The following is a 24,789-nucleotide window of genomic DNA, read 5'->3' as shown; positions in this document are numbered from 1 at the left end:
TCTCACTATAGACTAGTTTCCTTTTTTTTTTTTTTTTTTTTTAATTGACAGTATATACTTTTGTGTCAAAAAACTTCACAGGTCCTTATTTAACACATATTTTCTTTCCTTTTTTATGTTTATTTATTTATTTTTAGTGGTGGGGAAGAGGCAGAGATAGAGAGAGAGGGAGAGAGAGAATCCCAAGCAGGCTCCATGCTTAGTGTGGAGCCTGATACAGGGTTCGATCCCACACCTCTGGGATCCCCTGGGATCATGAGTTGAGCTGAAAACAGGAGTCTGATGCTTAACTGACTGTGCCACCCAGGTGCCCCTTGACACAAATTTTCATTTCTTTTGGCTCCTACTGGTAATTGTGTGTTTAACCCCCGTAAGAACATGAACATTCTTTTCAAAGCAACTACACCATCGGACATACCAAATATCAAGTTTGGAAGTTCTATTGTGTCTGCTTCCAAATGATAGTCATGTATATTCGTATATATTTGGTAGCATATATTTGGTACCAAACTTGGTACTCTCATCCTAATCCAAAATACAGACATCTCTTCTTACTTCCTTTTAAGGATGATGTTTCTGCTCCAACTTGACTCATTTCCATTTAGCAGAGGGATCTGTTCCAAAAAATCAAATTGGATCATGTTCCACTCTACTTAAAACCATTTGGTGAATCACATGGATATAGTTAAACTAAAACCTAAAATACCATGGTCCATTAGGAACCCTGTCATCTGCCTCCTGTCACCTTCATACCCTCAGGTTTTGGCCCTGTTTTGTTCACTGAGCTTTAGTTACAGTCTTCTTTCAGTTTTTTTCTGAGAGCTCTTTCCTGATCTAGAAGTAAATTCATCTAGGAAACTCTCAGAACATCTAGTTCTTGGACTAGAAAGTAATCATTGGTTATCTTTAATTATTTGTATGATTATGGCTTAATGTTTTTCTGCCTCAAAATTCCATTAGAAACTTGAGAGCTCCAATGTCTATAAATTTTTGCCAAAGTGTAGAGGTTTAATATATACATATTGGATAATGCATAAATGTCACTTACTAGATTGCTTTGTAAAGATTTATGTACTAAAGAATTATGTAATGAATTATGTAATAAAAACAGATGAATTTGTATTCTAATCTAAAAGTAATTATATGGTACTAGGTGATGTTTTTAACTTATAAAAGTTGATGAGATATCTGAGTTTTGTCATATATCTCTCATATTATTTTTAGTTGTTTCCTTGATAATTTTTCTTTTTTCTTTTTATTAATTGTTTTTGAGAGAGAGAGAGAGACACAGAGCATGAGTGGGAGAGGAGCATAGAGAGAAAGAGGGAGACACAGAATCCGAAGCAGGCTCCAGGCTCTGGGCTGTCAGCATAGAGCCCGATGCAGGGCTCGAGTTCAGGAACCGCGAGATCACAACCTGAGCTGAAGTCAGATGCTTAACCAACTGAACCACCCAGGTACCCCGATAATTTCTTTTTTAAAAAAACTACTTGTTCACCAGACTGCTCAATTTTTCTTATTCTTTTTTTAAAATAGTGTATCTTATGAATCTTATTTTTGTTCTATTGATGATTATCTATAAATTAATTTTTAATTGCATTTATTTTATGAAATATCAAGAGGAAATACACACACACACACATATAGTTGTACCTTGTTGTTTGCTACCTATGTAAAATTAGAGTCCTGGTATAGTTTCTTCTTCCCTCTCACCTGTCCCTGGACCCTCTTCGAAGCACTTACTTTTTGTCTTATAGGGCAAACTTTGCATTTTCTAAATGATTATTTTTCCAGATAAGGGATCAAACTGGATACAAGATAGAGCACTGGCTACTTTTGAAAGATGGTCACAGCAGGAAAGGTTACAGATTTCTTCAGTAACTGCTAATTTTCAGAGTTTCCGTGTCTGAGTAGGTAGATAGAATTGTCTTTGTCCTTCATCCTATCCAGTTGCATCGTATCCACCCAAGGCATTACCTCTACTTAGGTAAGTCTATGTATATCAAAACCTCAGTTATCTGTGTCTATAAGGAGACTCTTGGGGGGTTGGCAGGTGGGGGGAACATGGTAGGGAGGAAGTTCACTACTGAATTGAGTATGTTCTTTCACGAGATTATTAGAGTACTCTGAAGTCAGGATCTATCTCTTCTGTAGCTGAATCTGACTCTCCTAATTTGGAAATTGTTGTGGCCCCGACCCTCCTTCACTGATCAAGCCATCTGCCTCAAGGGAAATCAGGTGAATCACATAGTGAGTCTTCCACAGTGGGTCACCGCTGTAGCTCCTTACGTCCTTTGATTTGACGTTCATTGACTATCACATGCTCTTATCTTGGTCTTAGCCTCTTGTGTTACAACTTTGATATTTGTTTTTAAAAAGAGAAAGAGAGGTTGAGTGCACACACAAGCTGGGGAGGGTCCGAGGAAGCAGGGAAGAAGCAGAGAGAGAGAGAGAGAGAGAGAGAGAGAGAATCCTAAGCAGGCTCCATGCTCAGCGCGGAGCCCAATGCAGGGCTTGCTCCCAAGACCCTGGGATCATGACCTGAGCTGAAATCAAGAGTCGCACACTCAACCAACTGAGCCACCCCGGTGGCCCTGAAGATTTTGAGGGCTCTATTTGTGGAATTTCATATCACTTTCACAGCAGCACCATTATATTCATGGTTAATCATGGACAAGTCTGCATTTCTTTTACTCTGATGTCATCTGCCTTATATTTTGCAGAAAAAAAATTTTAATTTAGTTTAAAATTTAAAATTTAATTTCAGGAGATGTATAGATGGTTCTTATGTTTTAAAAAGTCTTTCTCTGGGCTGTTCAGTGAAATCTTGGAAGGAAGGAAGTGACATAAAAAGATCAGCTCAAATGCCCAGGTTGAAATGGATGTCAAATTGCACTTGACTATAGAGTAAATTAACCTTATTACTAATACATGCAATGTTTTATCTTTATTCTAGGTTGCAATCTTCCTGTGGCCTAGAGCAAGAATTCTTCTTTCTCTATTAAATTAGAGTATATTTCTTGTATTCTCCACAAAGATATAAAAATTACATGCTTTCATATTTTAAAATATGGTAGGCAATTAAATATGAACACAGGACAACGGCAATTAAAACATCTAGGTTAAAAATGTATTGCCAGAGTATATGGATACAACGTTTAAGCCAAGCTAGCTCATTTATTTTAATCACTATCACAAAACTTTAAAGAATAACTACATCATAAAGCTCAAATGTGAGGATTCTCCCTTCAATCAGTAGCCAATTCTATGATTATTTGGAGATGTGCTAATTAATTTTGCTCTGGCCTCTAAAGACCAGTATTAGTGAACTATATATGAATTTAATTAAATGTCCATATAAAATATATTATCCATATCTCTAAAAGTACAAAATCATTTTAAACAATAATGAAGCACCCTACTTCAGTTTTTTTTCTCAATTTTTATTTAGAAAGTTCAGTGAAACAACATATCACAGTTTAGAAATATCTTAATCTCACTATAATTTACACTTAAAAATTTAGTAAGTTTTGATTTTCAACAATAAAATTTATAAAAATAATTTTACATTTATAAAATGAATCATTATTTCACAATAAATTATTCATATTTACCACCTGAAAAAGTTTTGTGCTATATAAAAGCAATAAGTTTCATTATCAATATTTTGAAAATACGCTGAAAACTTCAGTTCCTCTTTGTCCAGCATTTTTGGCAGTTAAGTATACAAAAATATTATATTAAAAATTCCCTGACCATAGTTATTAAAACAAAATCGTTAGCAATAATTTCTAAAACAAAGCTGTTTAGTAAATATATGCAGATAAGTTAAAGGGTTCACTAAAAATGAATTTTTTTAATATCTACTAAAAGAACAGCACAACAAGTAAAACAGAAACCTACAAAAGTATTTGTTATTTATAAAGATCAAAAGCATTCTTATACATGAAATTGAGACGCTAGAGTACATTTCCAAAAAATAAGAGTGAAGTAAACTTTCCTCTTCCCTCACTCACTCTCAAAGATATATTTTACAGTTTTCAGGTACCAGCTACTGAAGGAATTTTGATTTTATTAAATCCATTATAGCTTCCAATTAACCATTTTTCTACAGTGACTTAATAAGTTAGTTAATATTAACAGAACCTTTTTTATTCGTAGGGTAAATGGGGGGTTATGAAATCTTAGAAATTTTGAGAGATTCTGTAAAAATCAGTTAATTTAGTCTCTTACAAGTTGGGACACTGTTTTTTGTATCACTCATAATTACTCAGTGATATTTCCTTGCTTCTGTGTGCGTGTGTGTGTGATAAAGAAAGAGAGTGAGAGAGATCACTATTTCTTGAGGTGGCCCATCATGTATTGTTTCAAATACACTTCAGCTTTAGATGATATCAAATAGGGCTCCAATGAACTGTACTCCTCAGTCCACTGGATTTTTGAAAATCCGCTGAGCCAGTGATTTGCATTTGTGTTTTCATCATAACCTATCTGGTATGTCTTTTATTTCCTTTAATTTGTTTTAAGGTTTTGTTTTGTGTTTTTGTCTTGTTTTTTTGTTTTTTGTTTGGGGGGGAAGACATTAAAGCGACAACAGTGGTTTCTTATTCATGCTGCAACAAATTTACACTCATTGATTACATGTAAATATGTGTTACAGGTAACAAGATGGGCAGGATTCAGTCATCACATCAACTGCATATATTTCAAAACCATAGTAAGAAGCTCACATTTTTCATTCCACACCAGATTTATTCTCCTTAGAGTCAAGCAGATCTGGGCATCAAGGTGGCTGTCCTGCTCTTCAGGTTTACAAACTTCAGTTATGTACTTCAACCCTCCAAGCAATAGGTTTCTTCATTTATAAGTGAAAGACAATAATACCTCTCTTACGGGGTTGCCGTAAAGTCTAAGTGAGACACTGTGTGTGTGACAATGGCCATTTTGTCTCCCAATATCAGCCTCCCAGAGTGGTGCCGTTTTAGTTGGCACAAGGCTTATCACCCAAAGACTGCTCTTGCAGGGTCCCTGGGAACTAGAGGCAGGCATACGCTAAAATTCAAGTCAATGGATGACTATCAGATTGTTTTAGGAGAGAGAAGGCAGGGTTTCTCTTGGTCGAGCCACTGTGTTAAGGGTTTCCTTTTTTACCATTTATCCTGTATCTTGATTGGTAAAACAAACATGTTTTATGTTAAAATACGTCTTCAAATATAGGCAGGATTACAAGGAATAGCCAGTCAGCCTTGGAATGACTATAATTTTCTAAGCTTAAGATAGAGGTGTATTTAACTGTGGGCCAAAAAGATGCTTCTTAGCCACTGGATATCCACAAGTGATTCTTCAAATAAATATTTCCTATTTTATAGCAACTGCTTTATTTTTCTAACTTGCAAGTTTGAAATTGATAAAAAAAAAATGGTTCATTTTACACTGATCTGGAATTGCTGATCTACCTACCATTCTTAGTCACAAAAGAACACTCAGTTCTGCATCACATCACAGTGAAGCAATTATTTACAGATTTAAATTAATATCGAGACAACAAATGAAAGTAGTACGTAAGATTCAGCTGGTTCCAGAGCAGTGCAAGGGAAGTTGGAAAAATATACTATACAAACATAATTGAAACTCAGATATACATTATTTGCATCTGAAAGTTTTAAACAATAGCAACAACAAACAAAATGAGCATATAAACAAGAAAAGAGGATACCATCTTACAACAGCACCATGAAGAAGCCTTGGCTAAGAGTTTGCCAAAAGTACTATCCTGAGTTATTTTAAGACCAACAAGTTTTCACATTTACGCAGTGCCATTCAGGAGTAAACATATTCTCACAATTGCTTTTGTTTGGAGAGAGGCTGGTGTGAAATCACTGAAGCTTGGTTTGCCGCTATTTTGTACTGTTCTTGTCCAGAGCCTTGTGGTGGGGAAGGGAGTGGGGTCTCAGGAGTTGCTAAAAAAGAATCAGAGAATTGTATGTGATGGTGACAGTCACCCTGGCCCGGCCTAGTAAGCCCTGCATGACACCCATATGCATTATTCCATTTTGGAGATATTATCATATATATGAAGATCATATATAAAGTATGATTATCTAATCCGTTATGAGCTCACTGAGGTGCTATTGGAGTTGCACGGCCCTCTTCCCTCCCAGATAGCATCCAAACAGAATAGAGATGCTTAAACTTCTTCATAGTCACTCAACAGTCACTTACTGTCTTTCTTAATAGCATTTATGAGCATTCGATTCTCTCACAAACCCCGCAGAAAAAAAGTTAATGAAGAGTATGAACAGAATGCCAGGTTGTTGTTGTTTTTTTTAAAATCTTTGAAAACAACTGTACAATTTCTACAATGAAAAATGCACATAAAATATATTTGGTTTGGATTCCACTGACTCAAACATAATAGACGATATAAAAAGTTACGACATTTTGCAAGTGCTTTGAAACCTATATCGGAATTAAAAACATCTGAAAAATACTGGCATTTTGCTTCAAAATTATTCTATTACAGTTGAGCTCACCCATCCCTTCCTCATCAAAGAGCAAGCCCAAGTAATTGAAAAAAGAAGTTACAGTGTGAATACTTCATTGTCTAGAATAGTATTTCCTCCTATTGCAAACTTTTACTATATTATAAAATAATCTGGGAGCTATCTTAGATTTTTAATTTTTTAAAACTTGAAATATTTTAATATTCACATTGATTTTAATTCCATATTTAACAGAACGAATAGAAAATGTTTGATAATCAGCCTGAGGCACTGCAAACTGTATAGACTTTTTTTTCAAAGTAGCTTTTAAAAATTGATACAAAAATAAGAACACTTCCTTTTTGCCTGATCTTTCACATATTGACTTTATATTATTAAATATGGTTGGAAACAACATATTTACATACAGTTTAATTAACAAAAGAATAACCATATTTGCTTTAAAATTTTTTTTCTGGATATTTGGGATGAATCTAAGACTGCCAGGACATGCTCTAAAAGGCCAGGAAAATACACATGAACTTAAATTTATTTTGTGTGTATGTGTAATGTTTTGTTTTGCATAAAATATAAACTATTCCAAATAGGTGCTAACAGAGGAAGTTTTTCCTTTACAAATGGATTCTCATAAATATTATGTTGAAAGAGGTAAAATAAAAATGAGAAATGTGATGTGATTTTAAATAGATTGGGGTCAGCAAATATGCTTTTAAAAATACTAGAAAACTAACATTTAAAAAGTACAAGATTCAACCACCAGCAGACTTGTTAAACGTTCTTGCCAGCCAATGCCTATAATGTTTAATATGTTGTTAAAGTGTTTTGTTTTCTGGGTTTATGAATAACTAATCCCTAAGAGAGATGACGTTGGACTTGCCCTGTCTGCTCTTGACTATGAAAGGAATATGGCAACATTTGCTTTGCAAGGATGGTCCCAAACTGATGTCTTTCAAACACATTTCAAGTTCTGTTTCCATAATTTGAGTTATGTTTTAACAATTTTATTTCTGCCTTTATCATGTAGTCAAAGAACTTTGTGTTTCAGACACTATTTACACATAGGTTTACCAGGGGCTGTATCTAAAAGGCAACAGGGATAATACCCATTTCTGTGGCCTCCACTTTCCCTACACCACTAGGTAGCAGTCAGGTGGTACTCACTAAATTGTCACAATTGTTTGAACATTTCCATGAAACCACACTGTAATCAGTTACTGAGGGCTACTGTAAATTCAGTAGTTAATACAGACACACATAATAATTACATCACAATAACTCAAGGAATCTCAGCGAGTTAGCTGGTTTAGTGTTAAGAGGAGACAGATCAAAGGTAAATGTGGGAATACTAAGTATAGACTCAGAAACGATCCTAGGTATTTTGTCAAATACAGATTTTTATCTCTGGAGTAGCTTATGAAAAATAGAATTTTTGTTAAATCTGCAATATTATCATATTAACTTTGCTACTAACCCCTACTATTTATGTAATCATTTTAGTTCCAAAGTGTTTTCCCAGTGGCCCTCACTTTGCACAAATCTGACATGCATGGATTTCAGTTATGACAGCTTGGATAAATAGCACCAGTCTGGCAAAAACATGGCTCAAATTTCATTTAGCATGGTAACTCACAATTAACTGTGAGTAACTGCATAAATACAAACTTCACTGCTAACTCTTCGGTCTACATGAATCACCTCAGTAACAGATGTGTATTGCGATCAGTAACCAATCACATCACATCTTTAAGTCTGTCTGGGATGTCACTGAACATATTTTATTCAGTTCATGTACTGACAACTAAGTGTGTAGTTGTGTTGCCTCCTCATCTCCTAGTGATAAATTCTCATGACATTTTTCAAAAAAATGGACAATTAAAACAGAATTGGCAAAAAAATAAAATAAAATAAAAGAAGCAAAAAGTGACAATGCAGGAAGTGAATGGAACATGGATGGAGCTGCAGAAGAAATAGTTCCCCTGGGAATGCAGACACTGCTGCTCTTTGAGTCTCTAAATCTGCATTCTGTGAAATCTTGCTGTTTGCAATAACGTGGATGGAGCTAGAGTGTGTTATGCTAAGTGAAATAAGCCAATCAGAGAAAGACAAATACCATATGATTTCATTCATATGTGGAGTTTACGAAACAAAACAGATGAACGTATAACATGGGAAGGTGGGGGGAAGAGAAGAGAGGGAAACAAATCACAGGAGACTCTTAAGGATAGAGAACAAATTGAGGGTTGATGGGGGGGTGGGGAGATGGCTAGAAGGGTGATGGGTACTAAAAAGGGCACTTGTGATGAGCACTGGGTTTTGTGTGTAAGTGAGGAATTACTGAATTCTACTCCTGAAACCAATACTGCACTGTATGTTAACTGAAATTTAAATTAAAACAAAAAAATAAATCTGCATTCTGGGTCTTAGTGAAGGTAAAGTGATGGACATTAGTGAAAAAACTTCATATTAAATAATTTCTCAGAGATATTTCAGACATGGAAATTGCAAAGGGTAAAATCTTGGAAGCTGATCCAAACTTCCCAAAAGAATAAAATTCATCAAGGCATAGAAAAGATGCTCACTTCCACTTGCAATTTAGAACAGAGGAAAGCAGGATGCACTGTTGAAACTATACTTCATAATTTTTTTACAGATTTTTAAAAAATGTTTTTTTATTTATTCTGAGAGAGAAAGAGGGGACACAAAAGGGGAGGGGTAGAGAGAGAGGGAGAGGGAGAATCCCAAGCAGGCTTCACGCTGTCAGCACAGAGCCTGACGTGGGGCTCAGGAGTCAGACGCTTAACCAACTGAGCCATCCAGGCACTCCTTCTTGATAATTTTTTAACAAACAAACAAACAAACAAACAAACAAACAAAAACATGTGAATTCTCATTGTATCTAATGCTTACATTACAGTGTCTTAAATAGATATTAGGATTATTATTATTCAGCTTCACTATAGAGTTACAACCTGTAGTTAGGAGAGTTCTTAATGTTTCAGCAAACACTTTTATTTATTCATTTTTAAATGTTTATTTTAAGATAGAGAGAGAAAGGGAGAAAGCATGAGCACTCACACACACACACACACACACACACACACACACACACACGTGAGAACAGGGTAGGGACAGAGAGAGAGAGGGAGAGAGAAGATCCCAAGCAGGCTCCGTGCTGTCAGTGCAGAGTCCAACATGGGGCTTGATCTCACAAACCATGAGATCGTGACCTGAGCTGAAACCAAGAGTCTGATGCTTAACCAACTGAGCCACCCAGCCACCCCGGCAAACATTTTTAAAGGTCACGATCAACTATAATTTTCCTATTGATTATTAAGATTTCCTTGCACGCTTCCGGCTTGCACAGTCCTTTTCACAGCCCTGCACTACCAGGCCAAACCAGGACTGCCTGTACATTCTGTTTTATGCACTCACATCCAATTTTAGGGAGCAAACCCATGATCCCTAGGAGAACAAAGACTTGCTGAATATCACAATCTCCCACAGTGGAGTCCTACAGAGGAAACTGCGCCTAAATTTTGCTATTGCTGGGTACTGATAGATTCTTTCCCCAAATTCCACTTTTTCTTAATTAAGTTTAAAAAATATTATGGTTGGCAAAATACTTACAGATCTGGTCTGTATGAACCAGTGTTGACATGGGACCTAAAAGTATAGTTTGTCCAGTTAATGGATCTTGAGACAAATGTGGGTGCACCGGATGATGGAGATGGCTGGCGTCATTGGAAGCACCTACAGAAGATAAAAAGATGCTTGCGTTAGTGACATTTAATCAGCGACAGCAAGTTTACCTTGCAACACATGCTTTGATTGACAGCTGGAATATTGCTATTTTTGCAAAGTGCTTTTTGGGATTTCAAAAATAAATTAATAGAACTGCTGCCATATTAAGGACAATGTCAGCTTTCACTGTGCATTGGCTAGATTAATGTTGTATCATGTTATGTTGTATATTAATAATGGACCTTGTGTGCTGTTTCCTGGAATCATTAGGTTTGCTGCCTGTTGTTAAGGCAATTCCAAGAATCACTTACCTCAAGTTTATAGTATTTGGGATCACACTAATAGCATAAACAACTTTTATTTCAGAAAGATGTCATTAGAAACACATTAAGCACCAGAAAACTAAAACTAAAATAAAATAAAATAAAGTGATTTTACAAGGAAATTTAATTTAGATCAGAACACAAAATAAATGATTTCTTAACTTATTCCTGACATTTATTGCAGCAATGAAATCTCATTTTTCCCTTCTCATTGTGTTATGTCAATTAATTATTTCAGGAGCAAAGTGTTTAGTTTTAAGGTATTTACTAGAAATATTTTTAGGTTCTGTTGCAATGCTGGTATCCTTGAGCTTTGAAAGGAGTCATGGCATAGAAAAATATAATACACCCCTAGGAGTCCTAAAAATAGAAAATCCATTTCTATTCACCATATTTGAAAGGATAGAAACTGAGGCAAGAAGAACTGTGTGGGACAAAGATGGCAGAGACTAGTAAGAATGAGGATTTCAATATGTTCAAGTATTTTTGTCTCCATCAAATGGGTTTTGCAGACTTTCTAAATGTTAAAAAAAAAAGAAAAATGAATCCACTATGTCACAGACAAAAAATAAATAGATTCTGCTCCAGAAACCAATACTACCTATGTATGCTAACTAACTTGAATTCAAATGAATAAAATAAAATTAAAAAACTTGGAAGAAGATAAACAAACAGGTCAACCTATTACAGACTGCAATGCTAATAAATAATAAATTCTTAAATGTACTCACCACCCAGTAACATTTCCTGAAGTAAGTTGTCAATTTTAACCATCCCAAAAAGTTTAACGAATTGTATTTGCTCAATCATTTGCCAGGTGATGCTCTGCAGTGTGGGCAGGAGCAAGAGCAGCTCTCCAAACCTCCCCCGGGAGTCATACTGCCTGTCATTGATGTAGTCCTCCAAACTGAGCTGCACTTGGAACCGCATGTTCTTAATCTTTACCGGGTCACTTAGCCCTTTTGCATCTAAGAAAGGAAGAAAAGGGGCAATCTAAGAGATCGCATCTTGCTAGAGTGTGAGAGAAAATATTCCAATATTAAATAATGGTTAATTTTCATTTTAATTGTTGTTTAATGGAAATCTGAAAACAAACCTGGATCAAAAAATACAATTGCCTTCAAACAAGCATATTCATTGTCATCAATCTGAATTTCTTGAAATGGTCGTACCAACTCGTCTAGAACCCGGTTGGCCACGCGGCTGATCTCAATTTCACTGCTGTTGCGGTGAATTACGTAGTTGTTTCCTAGGAGGAAAAAAAAAAAAGATCAGCACACCCCAACAAAAGATTGTCGGATATGATTTAAGTTTTCACAAATATTTTAAACGGTTCTTCCCTTGAAGGAATAGGAATAGTACTTTCTTTCAGTAGTGGAATGGAAGAATATATATTGTTAAAATGTCAATACTGCAAAGCTCTCTACACATTCAATGCAATCGCAATCAAATTGTACCAGCATTCTTCTTGAAGCTAGAACAAGCAATCCTAAAATTTGTATGGAACCACAAAAGACCCCGAATAGCCAAAGTAATTTTGACGAAGAAGACCAAAGCTGGAGGCATCACAATCCCAGACTTTAGCCTCTACTACAAAGCTGTAATCATCAAGACAGCATGGTATTGGCACAAAAACAGACACATAGACCAATGGAATAGAATAGAAACCCCAGAATTGGACCCACAAAAGTATGGCCAACTAATCTTTGACAAAGCAGGAAGGAATATCCAATGGAAAAAAAGACAGTCTCTTTAACAAATGGTGCTGGGAGAACTGGACAGAAACATGCAGAAGGATGAAACTAGACCACTTTCTTACACCATTCACAAAAATAAACTCAAAATGGATAAAGGACCTGAATGTGAGACAGGAAATCATCAAAACCCTAGAGAAGAAAGCAGGAAAAAACCTCTCTGACCTCAGCCACAGCAATTTCTTACTTGACACATCGCCAAAGGCAAGGGAATTAAAAGCAAAAATGAACTATTGGGACCTCATCAAGATGAAAAGCTTCTGCACTGCCAAGGAAACAATGAAGAAAACTAAAAGGCAACCTACGGAATGGGGAAAGATAGTTGCAAATGACATATCAGGCAAAGGGCCAGTATCCAAAATCTATAAAGAACCCACAAAACTCCACACCCAAAAAACAAATAATCCAGTGAAGAAATGGGCAGAAGACATGAATAGACACTTCTCTAAAGAAGACATCTGGATGGCCAACAGGCACATGGAAAGATGCTCAACGTCGCTCCTCATCAGAGAAATACAAATCAAAACCATACTCAGATACCACCTCACACCAGTCAGAGTGGCTAAAATGAACAAATCAGGAGACTTATAGATGCTGGAGAGGATGTGGAGAAACGGGAACCCTCTTGCACTGTTGGTGGGAATGCAAATTGGTGCAGCCGCTCTGGAAAACAGTGTGGAGGTTCCTCAAAAAATTAAAAATAGATCTACCCTATGACCCAGCAACAGCACTGCTAGGAATTTACCCAGGGGATACAGGAGTGCTGATGCATAGGGGCACTTGTACCCCAGTGTTTATAACAGCACTTTCAACAATAGCCAAATTATGGAAAGAGCCTAAATATCCATCGACTGATGAATGGAAAAAGAAATTGTGGTTTATATACACAGTGGAATACTGCGTGGCAATGAGAAAGAATGAAATATGGCCTTTTGTAGCAATGTGGATGGAACTGGAGAGTGTTATGCTAAGTGAAATAAGTCATACAGAGAAAGATAGATACCATATGTTTTCACACTTATGTGGATCCTGTGAAACTTAACAGAAGACCATGGGGGAGGGGAAGGAAAAAAAAAAAGAGGTTAGAGTGGGAGAGAGCCAAAGCATAAGAGACTCTTAAAAACTGAGAACAATCTGAGGGTTGATGGGGGGTGGGAGGGAGGGGATGGTGGGTGATGGGTATTGAGGAGGGCACCTGTTGGGATGAGCACTGGGTGTTGTATGGAAACCAGTTTGACCATAAATTTCATATTAAAAAAAAAAAAGAAAGAAAAACTTAAGAACACGTCAAGGATCAATGACATTGATAATATGATCACATGCATTTTAACAGACTCAGTCACTAGTGATAACACGAAAGTGCAGACTAATAACAAGCTAATAATTGACAGGAGAGAAACAAAATATAATGATTACCCTTCCACTATGTCAGTTATCTATTAGTGTCTTAATCATTAATGAGCGTAACACAAAACCTAAAGAAACTTTCTTGCTTACAGTGGATAAAAAGAGGACTCCTTTAGTGGTCTAGGTATATGTAGGTGTAACAACTTTTGAAACACAACTTTAACAGGCCTAAGTAGATGAATTCAAGAAAGTTTAGAAATTGAACAGAGACTAGACTCCCTAATCCCTGAGGACGCTCCAATTTAGAATGTCTCTGGCTGTAAGTGACAAATAGTATAGCTACGAAAATATTAGAAACTAGAAGTTATTAGAGCTCCTAAGATAACAGCTAAATTGTTATTTTCTGATTTTATAAGAAGTCAATATTCTGAATTCTTTCATTGCAGGCAAAGACAATCTTCAGTGTAACAACATGTAAAAAGATCTAAAAAAATACAGTCTTGCTCTTATGAAAAGTTAGTTTACCTAATTATTCAGGGTAAAACAATTTAGAAATAGGTAGCAAATACATTTGAGTTTTTAAGTATACTGTATTCAATCTATAATGAGAGCAGTATTATAGCAGTCTTATAAATGCAGGAGAGTGTTTAATAGAATCTAAGAGCATTGTCTCTGCAGTCACATTATGTGGTTTAGAATCCTGGCTCTATCCCTTACTAGCTTTGTGACCTTAAGTTAACTTTCTCTGCCTGCATTTCTTCACCTGCAGAATAAAAGTACGTACCTATCCCTTAGGGTTATCATGAGGATTAAATGAGATAGCATGTATTTATATGTAAAGCACTTAGAGAATGCATCTTGCATAGTAAGTCCTCAATAGATATTAGCTATATCTATTATATTAGCTATATCATATTATATGTGAAAAATATATCATATTTTATTTATTCCTATTTTGGGTTAAAATATCTAACACAAAGACATAATGAGCAATCTAGTCATCATTTCACACAGCCAGACAGAAGTGGAGATAATAATCATTACAGCCATCTCAACTCTCTCAACAGGAAAACTAATTTTAAAAGGTAAGTAAGGTGGGTGGATGGAAGCAATTGCTTAAGGAAGACAAAAGCTTCCCCTTGTGTCTTCTTCCCCCATTCAACCTGCCATCCTACTTTGTCGCTTCCAGCACTACTACTTAACTATCAGGATTTTCAGACATAGTCACCAAATAATTTTTTTTACTTGGGATTTTGCATCATATCATAGACAATGAGATCATAGGAAATAGACATGTTCCTTGGAAGTGTATAAAACAAGTTACAAGTATTAAGCAGCCACTGAAGGAGTTGAAACAACACTGAGACTCCAATAAAGTGGTCACATAAATCAGCAGTTATTTGTCCTGATAGGATTTAAAGATACTTCATTATTATGTTTATTGAGCAACATTTCTCTTTTATTTTTAAATCTTTTCCCTCCAGTTTTATTGAGAAATAATTGACATACATCACTGTATAAGTTTAAGAAGGACAGCATGACGGTTTGATTTACATATATTGTGAGATGATTACCATGGTAGTTTCAATTAATGTCCATCTTCTCATGGATACAACGAAAACAGAAGGAAAAAAAATCCCCTTGTAATGAAAATGCTTAGAATTTACACTCTTAACAATGTCCACACATATTATACTGCAAGTATTAGCTCTAGTCATCATGTTGTACATCATATCCATAGTATTTATTTGACTTGTAACTGGAAGTTTGTACCTTTTTTTTTTTAAATTTTTTTTAACGTTTTATTTATTTTTGAGACAGAGAGAGACAGAGCATGAACGGGGGAGGGTCAGAGAGAGGGAGACACAGAATCGGAAGCAGGCTCCAGGCTCTGAGCCATCAGCCCAGAGCCCGACGCAGGGCTCGAACTCACGGACCGCGAGATCGCGACCTGAGCTGAAGTCTGACGCTTAACTGACTGAGCCACCCAGGCGCGCCAAGGAAGTTTGTACCTTTTGACCACCATCTCCAACTTATATTTTAAAAAATTTTTAATGTTTATTTATGAGAGAGAGAGTCAAGGTGTGAGAGAGGAAGGGGAAGAGAGAGAGGGAGACACAAAATCTGAAGCCGGCTCCAGGCTCTGAGCTGTCAGCACAGAGCCCGATGTGGGGCTTGAACTCTCAGACCACAAGATCATGACCTGAGCCAAAGTCAGATGCTTACCAACTGACCCAACCAGGTGCCCTCTCCAACTCTTATTTTTAAATGTTAATGCAACCGAAACATCTCAATGCCTTCTGAACTTCGCTGCAATGAAGTCAAGGAAACATAGGGTCTTGAATGAGGATACAATTAATTAAATCCAATTTGTGAAATGAGAGTACCATTTGACAGTGTCTTGAATGCTTGCTACATACAGAATAGATCCTGCGTAAGGATGAAGCATGCATAATTTCTTCTTAAATTAAAAAAAAAAAACTTACCCAAAAGCAAAATATCTTTATACACCATGGATCTCTTTGTCGCTCCAAGCAGTAAATGTTCCCCTGCGTGAGCTCTCAACAGTGCCACCTTAATGAAAAATTTCAAGTTTAACAATTAATTATAAAATATAATGATTAAAAGATGGTATAATATGTATCTGATTAATTCAGTGCTCTTTAAGCCTGGGACCTTTTTTTTTTTGGTTTTAATAAACTATAATATTCATAGATGCTTGCCATCATTAAGCCTTCTATTTTTCTATTTCAGCATGTCAATAGAGTTTTACTTTTCATAATTTCTAAAGCTTAGAAGTCAATACAAACAAACAAAATAGATCTGGAGTGAAATAGAATCAAACAGAGTTCAAATGCTGCCTGGTCATACCTGTTGAATCTTAGATAAGTTAACCAGTATGTTTGGGACTCAATTGTTTTCATCTGTCAAATGGTGGTAGTGATAAAAATCTCAAAGGTAGTCATGAGGACCAAATAAGAAAACATATGTAAAAAACACTCTATTATTACACATAATAGGCTGAATCAACAAAAGCAAAGCAAGGACTTGTGGCAAACTAAGAAGAGGATGGATAACCTCATTGCTGACACTTTGTAGACTGAGGCTAATTGCACTAAGCTTTCAACTGAGCTTTATGCATACGCTCAACTGTCTACTTGCCATCACCTCTAGGAAGACTAGGAAGCATTCCAAATATAAAACATCAAAGTAATGTTTCTCCAATATCTTCATCATCTTACTAAATGGTCTGCTCATCCAAAATGCTTGTTCATGTCAGAACCCAAAACCCATTTTGATTCCTTTCTAGTTGTACAGCAAATCCAGGTACTGCTTCTCCATAGCTACCACCCCAGCCCGAGCCTTTGCCATTCTTCATCTTGCCTGCCACAATGCGCTCCACAGAGCTAATAGGTTGATTCTTGCTTCCCTTCTGGTTCCTCCTTTCTAAATCCTTCTTGACAGAGCTTCCCAGATAACTTTTGTGAAACAATAGTCACTTACTATCATCCCTCTCCTGAAAACTCCTCACTGGTTTCTAATTGCCTTTACAATAAAACCCAAAGTTGTTAACAATGGCCTCCCAGGTAACAGCACAATGGTTTGTCCTCCCCCACTCCTTCCTCTCCCCCCTCTGCCTCCCCCCCCCCAACTTCTCTGATCTCAGCTTATGATATCCCTTGTTCTCTTGTTCTCTTTTCTCTGCACTCATTATTTCAACTTGCCTCAGAGCCTTTGAACATGCTGTTCCTATCCCTGGAATGTCTTGTCCTCAGATGTTGGTATGTTTGGTCCCTTGTCATTCAGGTCTCAAGAAAAGTCACTGATCCCCAATTTTAAGTATGTCTTGCCATTCCAACACAGTCATTCTACAACTCACCCCATTCCATTTTATAGAACTTATCCCCACCTAGAATTAACTTACTCATAATCTGTATCTTTTTTATTGTCTGTCTCTCCCAAATAGAGTGCAGACTTTATGAGAATCATGATGAGTCTGTATTTTTACTGCCAGATCGTCACAGACCCTAAAATGGAACTGTAGTCCCAATAAATATTCGTTTGATGAATTTTCTGAGTGAATTTAACTGATCTAGGATCGGTTTTAAAAATTGTTAAGTGGAGATAATAACATTTATGTCAGAGGTCCTGAGGGGATTCAATAAAATAATGTAATATTTAATGCAACTGAAAGCTACTTCTCTAATGCCTTAACCACACTGGACATTTGCCTGTCCAAGGCTAGTAATGTTATATTGTTAGTATTCAAGCGTCATTTAGCAAATAAAAACCATTTTTGACAGGTTACTAGATTTTAATTTTCCAATTTTTAAATCATTGCCTTCACACATAAGTCAGCAACTTTTAAAGAGGAGTGATAATAAAAATATAAAACTGATAAATAACATAACCTACTTATATGGCTTGGGGTGAGACACGTATGTTTTAGCAATTTAGCATTATTCACTCTGAAATAACCTTCTGAGCTTAGCTATCTTTATGACATGTCAATAACCATGACTCATACCAGGAAGGCAGTTACAGAACATTTTAAGAATGATTTCAGAATTCATAGTACTTTTTTATTTTTTTATTTTTTGGTCACCAGGATTTCACCTGTCCTAGAAATATAACTTCTGACTTCCTATGATCACTTTTTGTTCTGGTTGTATAAATATTTTGCCCTTCTCTGATTTTTAAACAATCAAAATGCACCTTTCCCTTTAATTGTTTGTTTTTGTATATCAGTGATAAAGAACATGGCCAGAGGGTGTAAAAATATACACTGGGCATAATACATATCATGGTTTACTGAGTGTGGGGAATTAAAAATTTTCAAATTATATGCATCTACAAAATATTATAAACTATTTAAATGGAGGCATTAAAAATGAATCTGAAGCTAATAATCTAATTTTCACAGACTAGGAAATTAAAATTCTTAACTATTCATTAAAATGTCTTAATGTATATATGACAAAACACCAAAATATATGTATTATGAAAAGTTTATTGTGTCCGAAATACTATTGAAATCTGTAGACTTCAGAGCATGATTCTAGAGATGCTTTTGCCGAACCCATATTTTTATACAGTAAATGCTAGGATAGAATTGACAACATGAAAGGCAAAATTTTATGTTAATTGCATAGAGTTCCTACCAAGACACCAACACAACCTGTGAGGTTTCTGTCTAGGAGTGGCCTGGTATTTCCATGGAATTTTATATGGCGCCTTCCAAGATACACCAAGACACGAGAGTATACCTTTTCCCTCCCAGACATTTGTCTCACAATGGCCATTACTTGCTATCCTGTTTTTCTTCTTCACTTAAGCTTTTTCAACTCCAAGAGGGAAGATCAGTGTCTTCCTCAACTTCACCCAATTAATAAATTTGCAAGACCCCTAACACAGAAGTTAAACAGTTGTGCCTCTTAATAGAACAAGGTGACTGGACAAGAAAGCCAGTCTTTCCCTCACAAGATAATTTAACTTGTCAACTATGGTAAACCTATTTTAAATATAATTTAAAAAACACATAAACTGGGCAAAGTTCAAAAATCATTTCTGAAAGCATTCGTAAAATCTTTAACTTATACCTGGTCATCCAGCGGTAACTCACAGAAGGCGGGGATATATTTAGCCCATTCCACCAAGACTAAGAGCTGCTGCTTCATAGATTCGCAGACATCACTGATACTTGCAATTTTCTTAACATTTATGTCAGTGCTTGCTCCAGGGCTTGAGACTGAGATCTGGCATTAAGAAGATTACATTAACTTATCATTTCGAATAACACCTGAGTACCATTTCTCTTTTTTCTATGATTCCAATAAGTAAACACCTTTGAAGTGGACACTATCATTGCCACAGTATCTTGAAAAATATGAAACATTTTAAAATTGAGAAAAAAAAATACCAACCAGTACAAGTTAAATTGAAAACATTCACTGCACAGTACCATGGCTCTGGGAGCAGTGCCTTCTTTTACTGGCAAACCCATAAAATAAGTTACTCAACTTTCAGGGAGTTTCCTAATTCAAAATGACTATACAGGAAGATATGCAGTATTCACCTGAAATACACTCTGCGATTTTATTTTTAATTAAAAAATGATATTTCCACTAAGAAAGCCCACCTTTAACTTTCAAAAATATCCGAAGAAAACGTTTCCAGTGGATACAGTTTACCAAACTGAGGAGAAAAGATTTAGACGAGAAGCCAGAACTGTAGTAAATAAAAGCCCAACAACATAAAATTAAGAAACCAACTTTTGACTCAGCAACATTGAAAAGCTTAACATGGAATCAAAAAGTTTTCAAACTATATATAATTTTGAACTATATAAAATATAAGTGGCTTCAAAATGCTTTTTTACTAAAGAAAATCTCTTTCTAAAAGTCCTTATAAACTTAATTTTTGAATATGTGTCTGTGTGGTATACATGTCTTTCTATGTGTATGTTTATTTCCTCACAGCTTCCCTTTAAGCCATTTCATAAATGCTCTATACGACTATCAAGTAATCTTCAAATACTGATGATAATGGTGATGTTAGCCTCATCATACTACTCTCATGCTATTAAAAACGAAAGTAGTTGCACTGACTTGTTATAGGACCTGATTAATAGTTAGCTATTTCATAATTTCCTTTACAATAGAAAAATACCATTAACTTTTCTAATGCAGCAATGCCAAAATGAACTGTCTTCAAAAGGTTTCTTCATCTTAATTTTAAACGATTTATTTTTATGTATATAACTAATGACAGACATTTTTTAAACTGTGGAACTGATATTCTCATTCTAGAAGTTTAAAATAATAAACTCTTTCTCCATTGGCTTCTGAATTCTGGCTCTTCTCTTAAATACTTGTTTCCAAAGCTGATGCCAAGATGAGTTCTTGAGTCCAGAAACCATTTTCAAGGAAGCAAGCTCTGATGATAGGTCTCAACCAAACTCCCAAAAAGCCATAGTAACCAATTTTACAGATTTAATCAGTGAAACAAGACAGTGCCCCCAGAACACCGTGCTCCTCATTCAGAATTTTAAATCAACCTCATAAGCTAACTTTTATTTAACAATAGTGCACTGAAATGCATTTCGGTTTTTTGTATTTTTTCTGTTTAAAAACAGGAAGTTGTCCAGGGAAAGTCAAAATTAAGTCAACAGTCCACCTAATACTTTCAAAGTAAAACTGCAACTGATTTAAGTAGTGAGCACATGTAAAGGAACGTAGATTATTTTAGAATTATGCAGAAACAGACATTTGATTCTTTTAAACAGGATTGAGTACCGGTGTGCATTGCATACCTGGCGAGACCGAATTTCTGCCTGTGCCAGTGTGTTAATGGAGGGGATGTTGCTGCCATCAAATGTGCTCCTTCTGGTGCTTATTCGATCACGTTCATTTTGCACAGCTAGGGAAGAAAATCACAGTATTCACTGGTCAGTTCTCTTCAGTCCACGTCAGGACATACAGTTTAAAGATTAAAAAATAGTAATAAAAAATAAAAATGGATATTTCTTAAAGACCGGGGAAGGGGTTAAGACAGAGGGGGAAGTATGACTGAAAATATGTTTCATTCTGTACTGCTTTTAAAAAAAGTAGAAAGCCAGGCCTGTCAATAGAGCTCATAAAATCCTGCCTTTTGAAACTTCATGGTTGCATGCGTGTCACAAAGTGTTGGGTCAGCCAGTTCAGCCACGCTGTATAACAGGATGACTTTCCATTCTCTCAAAGTTAATAAAACCATAAGATAAGTAGATGAAGAGTATCGCCATAAGATTGACCAAGTCAGAGAGTGAGTGTATCCACTGTTAGAAGATATGAGTCATAGATTTTGAAACTTCCATATTCGTTTTTTTTCCCTTAAACACTAGCCAAAATGGAAATTAAATTTATTTAGTGAAGGTGAATTTAAGCTTGCAATCTTATAATCTCTTGCGAAACCATGTCCTTGGGACAGTTTACTAACATTAATAAAGCAAAAGTTGCAGCAAGGGGTCTCTCCCGAGAAGAATGAGGTTTTGAACATCAGCATTTTGGAAAGATGAAGACTTCTTAAGTATTATACAAAAAGCTTCTAAGAGAGAGCCAAATTCCTTATTGAAAACTACATTTTAAACATAAGGAAGAGTGAACAAGGGAGTATTACCTTGTATACCTGTCATACAAAGAATAATACAAGTCAAATATCAAACTTAGTGTTTAAAACTTAGGAGATAAATTTATCTTCTGTTAACCAAAAAGAACAAAAACAAGGCCTATAGTCCTTAAATCTTTTTAGATCAAGATTCTACTCTGTATTGCTGGAGAGATAAGACATTACACTATTAGAATTTTTTATGCAATTATTCTCCTTAATACTAAAGAGATTCATCAGTTCCTATGCCAAAATCTACTATCTACCCAAACATACTATTAACCACCAACTCATTAATTTGGAAGAGAATATACTGGACTTTTGCCTTTAAGAGTGAGTAGTGTTTAAGTTGGAGTGAATCATTAATATTTTATTTTAAAATCATATTTACTGGTAGCTTACTCCTTTTTTTCTCCTCCCACAGAAATTGTCATTGATTTGTAGCCCAGACTGACTCATGTGGAAATGCATATGTGGAGATAAAAAATTAAAATGTAAGCTATGATTTTATGAATCTCATTTACATGATCAACCCTTGGAAACATGCCAAAAGAAATTCTGAACATTTGTAATCTTCTTACTGCTATCATTTTTGACATAAAACCATGTTTATATATGTTTCCATCTAACTAACTTTGATATTATGCTATTACTGTAAATAAGAGAAATATATCTACTTTGAAACCCAAAAGTTACTTCCTAGTCTATTTAGGAAAAAAACAACAACAATGCATTATTCTATGAGCAATAGAAGACATGATTTAACTATTTTTGAAAGTAATTTTATTTCAAAACCTGTACACTCTTAAAGGAAATACAGGATGGAGACTTGTTTATACTTTTGTAGGAGTAATGCTGGGGTTCATGTAGAAATAGGTGAAGTTGACTGACAGAGTATGTAATTAATCCCATAAACTACTGAATATGCCATTAGAAATAAGTCATTTTGTAATGACAAAGTGCTTCTCCCTTAGTTCTGTAAACTTTATTTTGCCTTTTATTTTGAGATTAACAGTCTGAATGAAACTAATGGAATTTTTTGTCTCTTTAAAATATTGTGACAAAGAAAAAATGAGTTATGTTCAAGATAGGTATACTTCTGCAGTGTATTAACCTGATTTAATTTTTATGGTTTGTAAAATAGTTCTGAAAAATATTTCTTTGTCTATGATAGGCATAAGCCTGTGACAAAACTGAATAAGCATAAAATCTTGCAGAGGCTCATCCCAACAAATCCCCCAGATTTGTTTCTGAATTAACCATATTTAGGAGGCGTGCCTGGGTGGCTCAGTCGGTTAAGCATTGGACTCTTGATCTCTGCTCAAGTCTATCTCACAGTTGGTGAGTTCAAGGCCCATGTTGGGCTCTGTGCTAAGGGAGGCTGCTTGGGGATTCTCTCTCTTTCCCTCTCCCTCTGCCACTCCCCCATTTGTGCTTGCTCTCGCTGTCTCTCTCTTCTCGAAATAAATAAACATAAAAAATAAATAACCATATTTAGAATGTAGGATAGTATAATCAGATTATTTACTATGTTTGAAATGCAATTAATGCACACTAAAATAGAGTATCTACTCCATTGTCTCTGTTCCTCGATAGAATGTAAGCTCCCTGAGAGGAAGGACTCTTTTTTTCTGTTATGTTCACTGCTGCAGCCTTAACGCCATGAACAATTTTTAGAAAGAAGTGCTCAATAAATATTTCTTAAATAAACAAATGAATGAGCAAAAAGCTCATGTTTAGTCAATGTTGATGAAATGAATATATTCAGTTGCTATTGACAATAAATATGTGTTTAAAAATACATTTGTAACTTCAACCTATTAATCAATTTTGACATTTATCTTTGGAACGTGGTATTGGAATATTATTTAGATGATAATTTTGTTTCCAGGGATAAGACAGTAATAGAGATAATAGTTTCTAGAATCAGATAGTCATCAGAGACTAGGTGTCAGTGTTCTTGGGTAAATTCTTACACTCAAGGAATTATAGATTCTTCATTTAGGCAATTCAGAACACAGGTGAAAAGGTTATTGTGATTAAATTAAGATGTATATTTTTTAACACTTTTGCTTAAATAATTGTCATTATTATACTATATATCATTACCTTCTTTTTTCATTCCTGCTCTAAAACACTTTCTTAATCGACAATATCTACATTGATTCCTTTTGTCCTTGTCAACAACACATTGCCGACTGAACCTATAACATCAAACAAAGAAAGATTAGCTTGCAGACAACTATTTATTTATTCAAAAAACACACAAATGAACAGATAAATAAAACTTGAATAAGTATGGTCAAGTGTGGCCCAAAAGGAATGTATAAGAACAATTACCTGCGACATTTCCAGTCAGTGATCAGCATGTGCATGGAAATGCCCATCAGCTGATGAACAGATCAATAAAATGTGGAAATAAAGGCTTCACCTCTCATGCAGTCTTTACAGTAAAATAAAACCGAATGATATCTCACTTCTCCCCGGTATACATTATCACTTCAATCATGAGTCATGAAAGCCAAATCTGGTTTAAAAATCTTTGACATGTGAATTCTAATTGCTTATTACTAAATGGTTTCAGTGTAATGGAGAATATATCAGGACTTCATTCCTCTGCTCCTTTCATGCTTTGCTCTCTTTAAATATTTTCTTATTAATTTTAAATGTGCCTCACATGCAATTGAAATTGCTCTAACTGCTCAGTTACATAACCAGAGGCACAGCATTGAGCGTAGTCTCTGTATAATTGGGTACTACCTCACACTCACTAAAATGGCTATAATCAGGGGGAAAAAAACGAAAAAACAGACAATAACAAATGTTGATGAAGATGTGGGGAAAACTGGAGCCCTCATACTTTGCTTTTTTTTTTTTTTTAATTTTTTTTTCAACGTTTTTTATTTATTTTTCGGACAGAGAGAGAGACAGAGCATGAACGGGGGAGGGGCAGAGAGAGAGGGAGACACAGAATCA

At 35.4% G+C, this 24,789-nt stretch overlaps 1 protein-coding gene across 2 annotated transcripts in view; it reads right to left on the bottom strand.

Moving 5' to 3' along the window:
- Window positions 1-3,474: 3,474 nt before the first annotated feature.
- The window catches only part of HNF4G (hepatocyte nuclear factor 4 gamma), a 127,981-nt gene continuing 106,666 nt past the window's right edge, over window positions 3,475-24,789 (bottom strand). The window contains exons 4-11 of one of the 2 annotated variants that reach the window (XM_019453313.2): window positions 23,923-24,017; window positions 20,981-21,087; window positions 19,269-19,424; window positions 16,155-16,242; window positions 11,664-11,816; window positions 11,299-11,535; window positions 10,131-10,253; window positions 3,475-5,960 (exon numbers count right to left, since the gene is read on the bottom strand). In XM_019453313.2, the coding sequence (XP_019308858.1) occupies window positions 5,839-5,960; window positions 10,131-10,253; window positions 11,299-11,535; window positions 11,664-11,816; window positions 16,155-16,242; window positions 19,269-19,424; window positions 20,981-21,087; window positions 23,923-24,017 (1,081 nt within the window). In that variant the 3' untranslated portion in view covers window positions 3,475-5,838. The remainder of the gene's footprint in view (window positions 5,961-10,130; window positions 10,254-11,298; window positions 11,536-11,663; window positions 11,817-16,154; window positions 16,243-19,268; window positions 19,425-20,980; window positions 21,088-23,922; window positions 24,018-24,789) is intronic. The other variant, XM_019453312.2, reaches the window with a different exon arrangement.

This window comes from Panthera pardus, unplaced genomic scaffold (assembly GCF_024362965.1).
Source record: "Panthera pardus isolate Hobbes unplaced genomic scaffold, ASM2436296v1 HiC_scaffold_7, whole genome shotgun sequence".
Taxonomy (NCBI): Eukaryota; Metazoa; Chordata; class Mammalia; order Carnivora; family Felidae; genus Panthera; species Panthera pardus.
The sequence above is the reverse complement of the archived record's forward strand: the minus strand, read 5'-3'. Positions and strand labels throughout refer to the sequence as shown.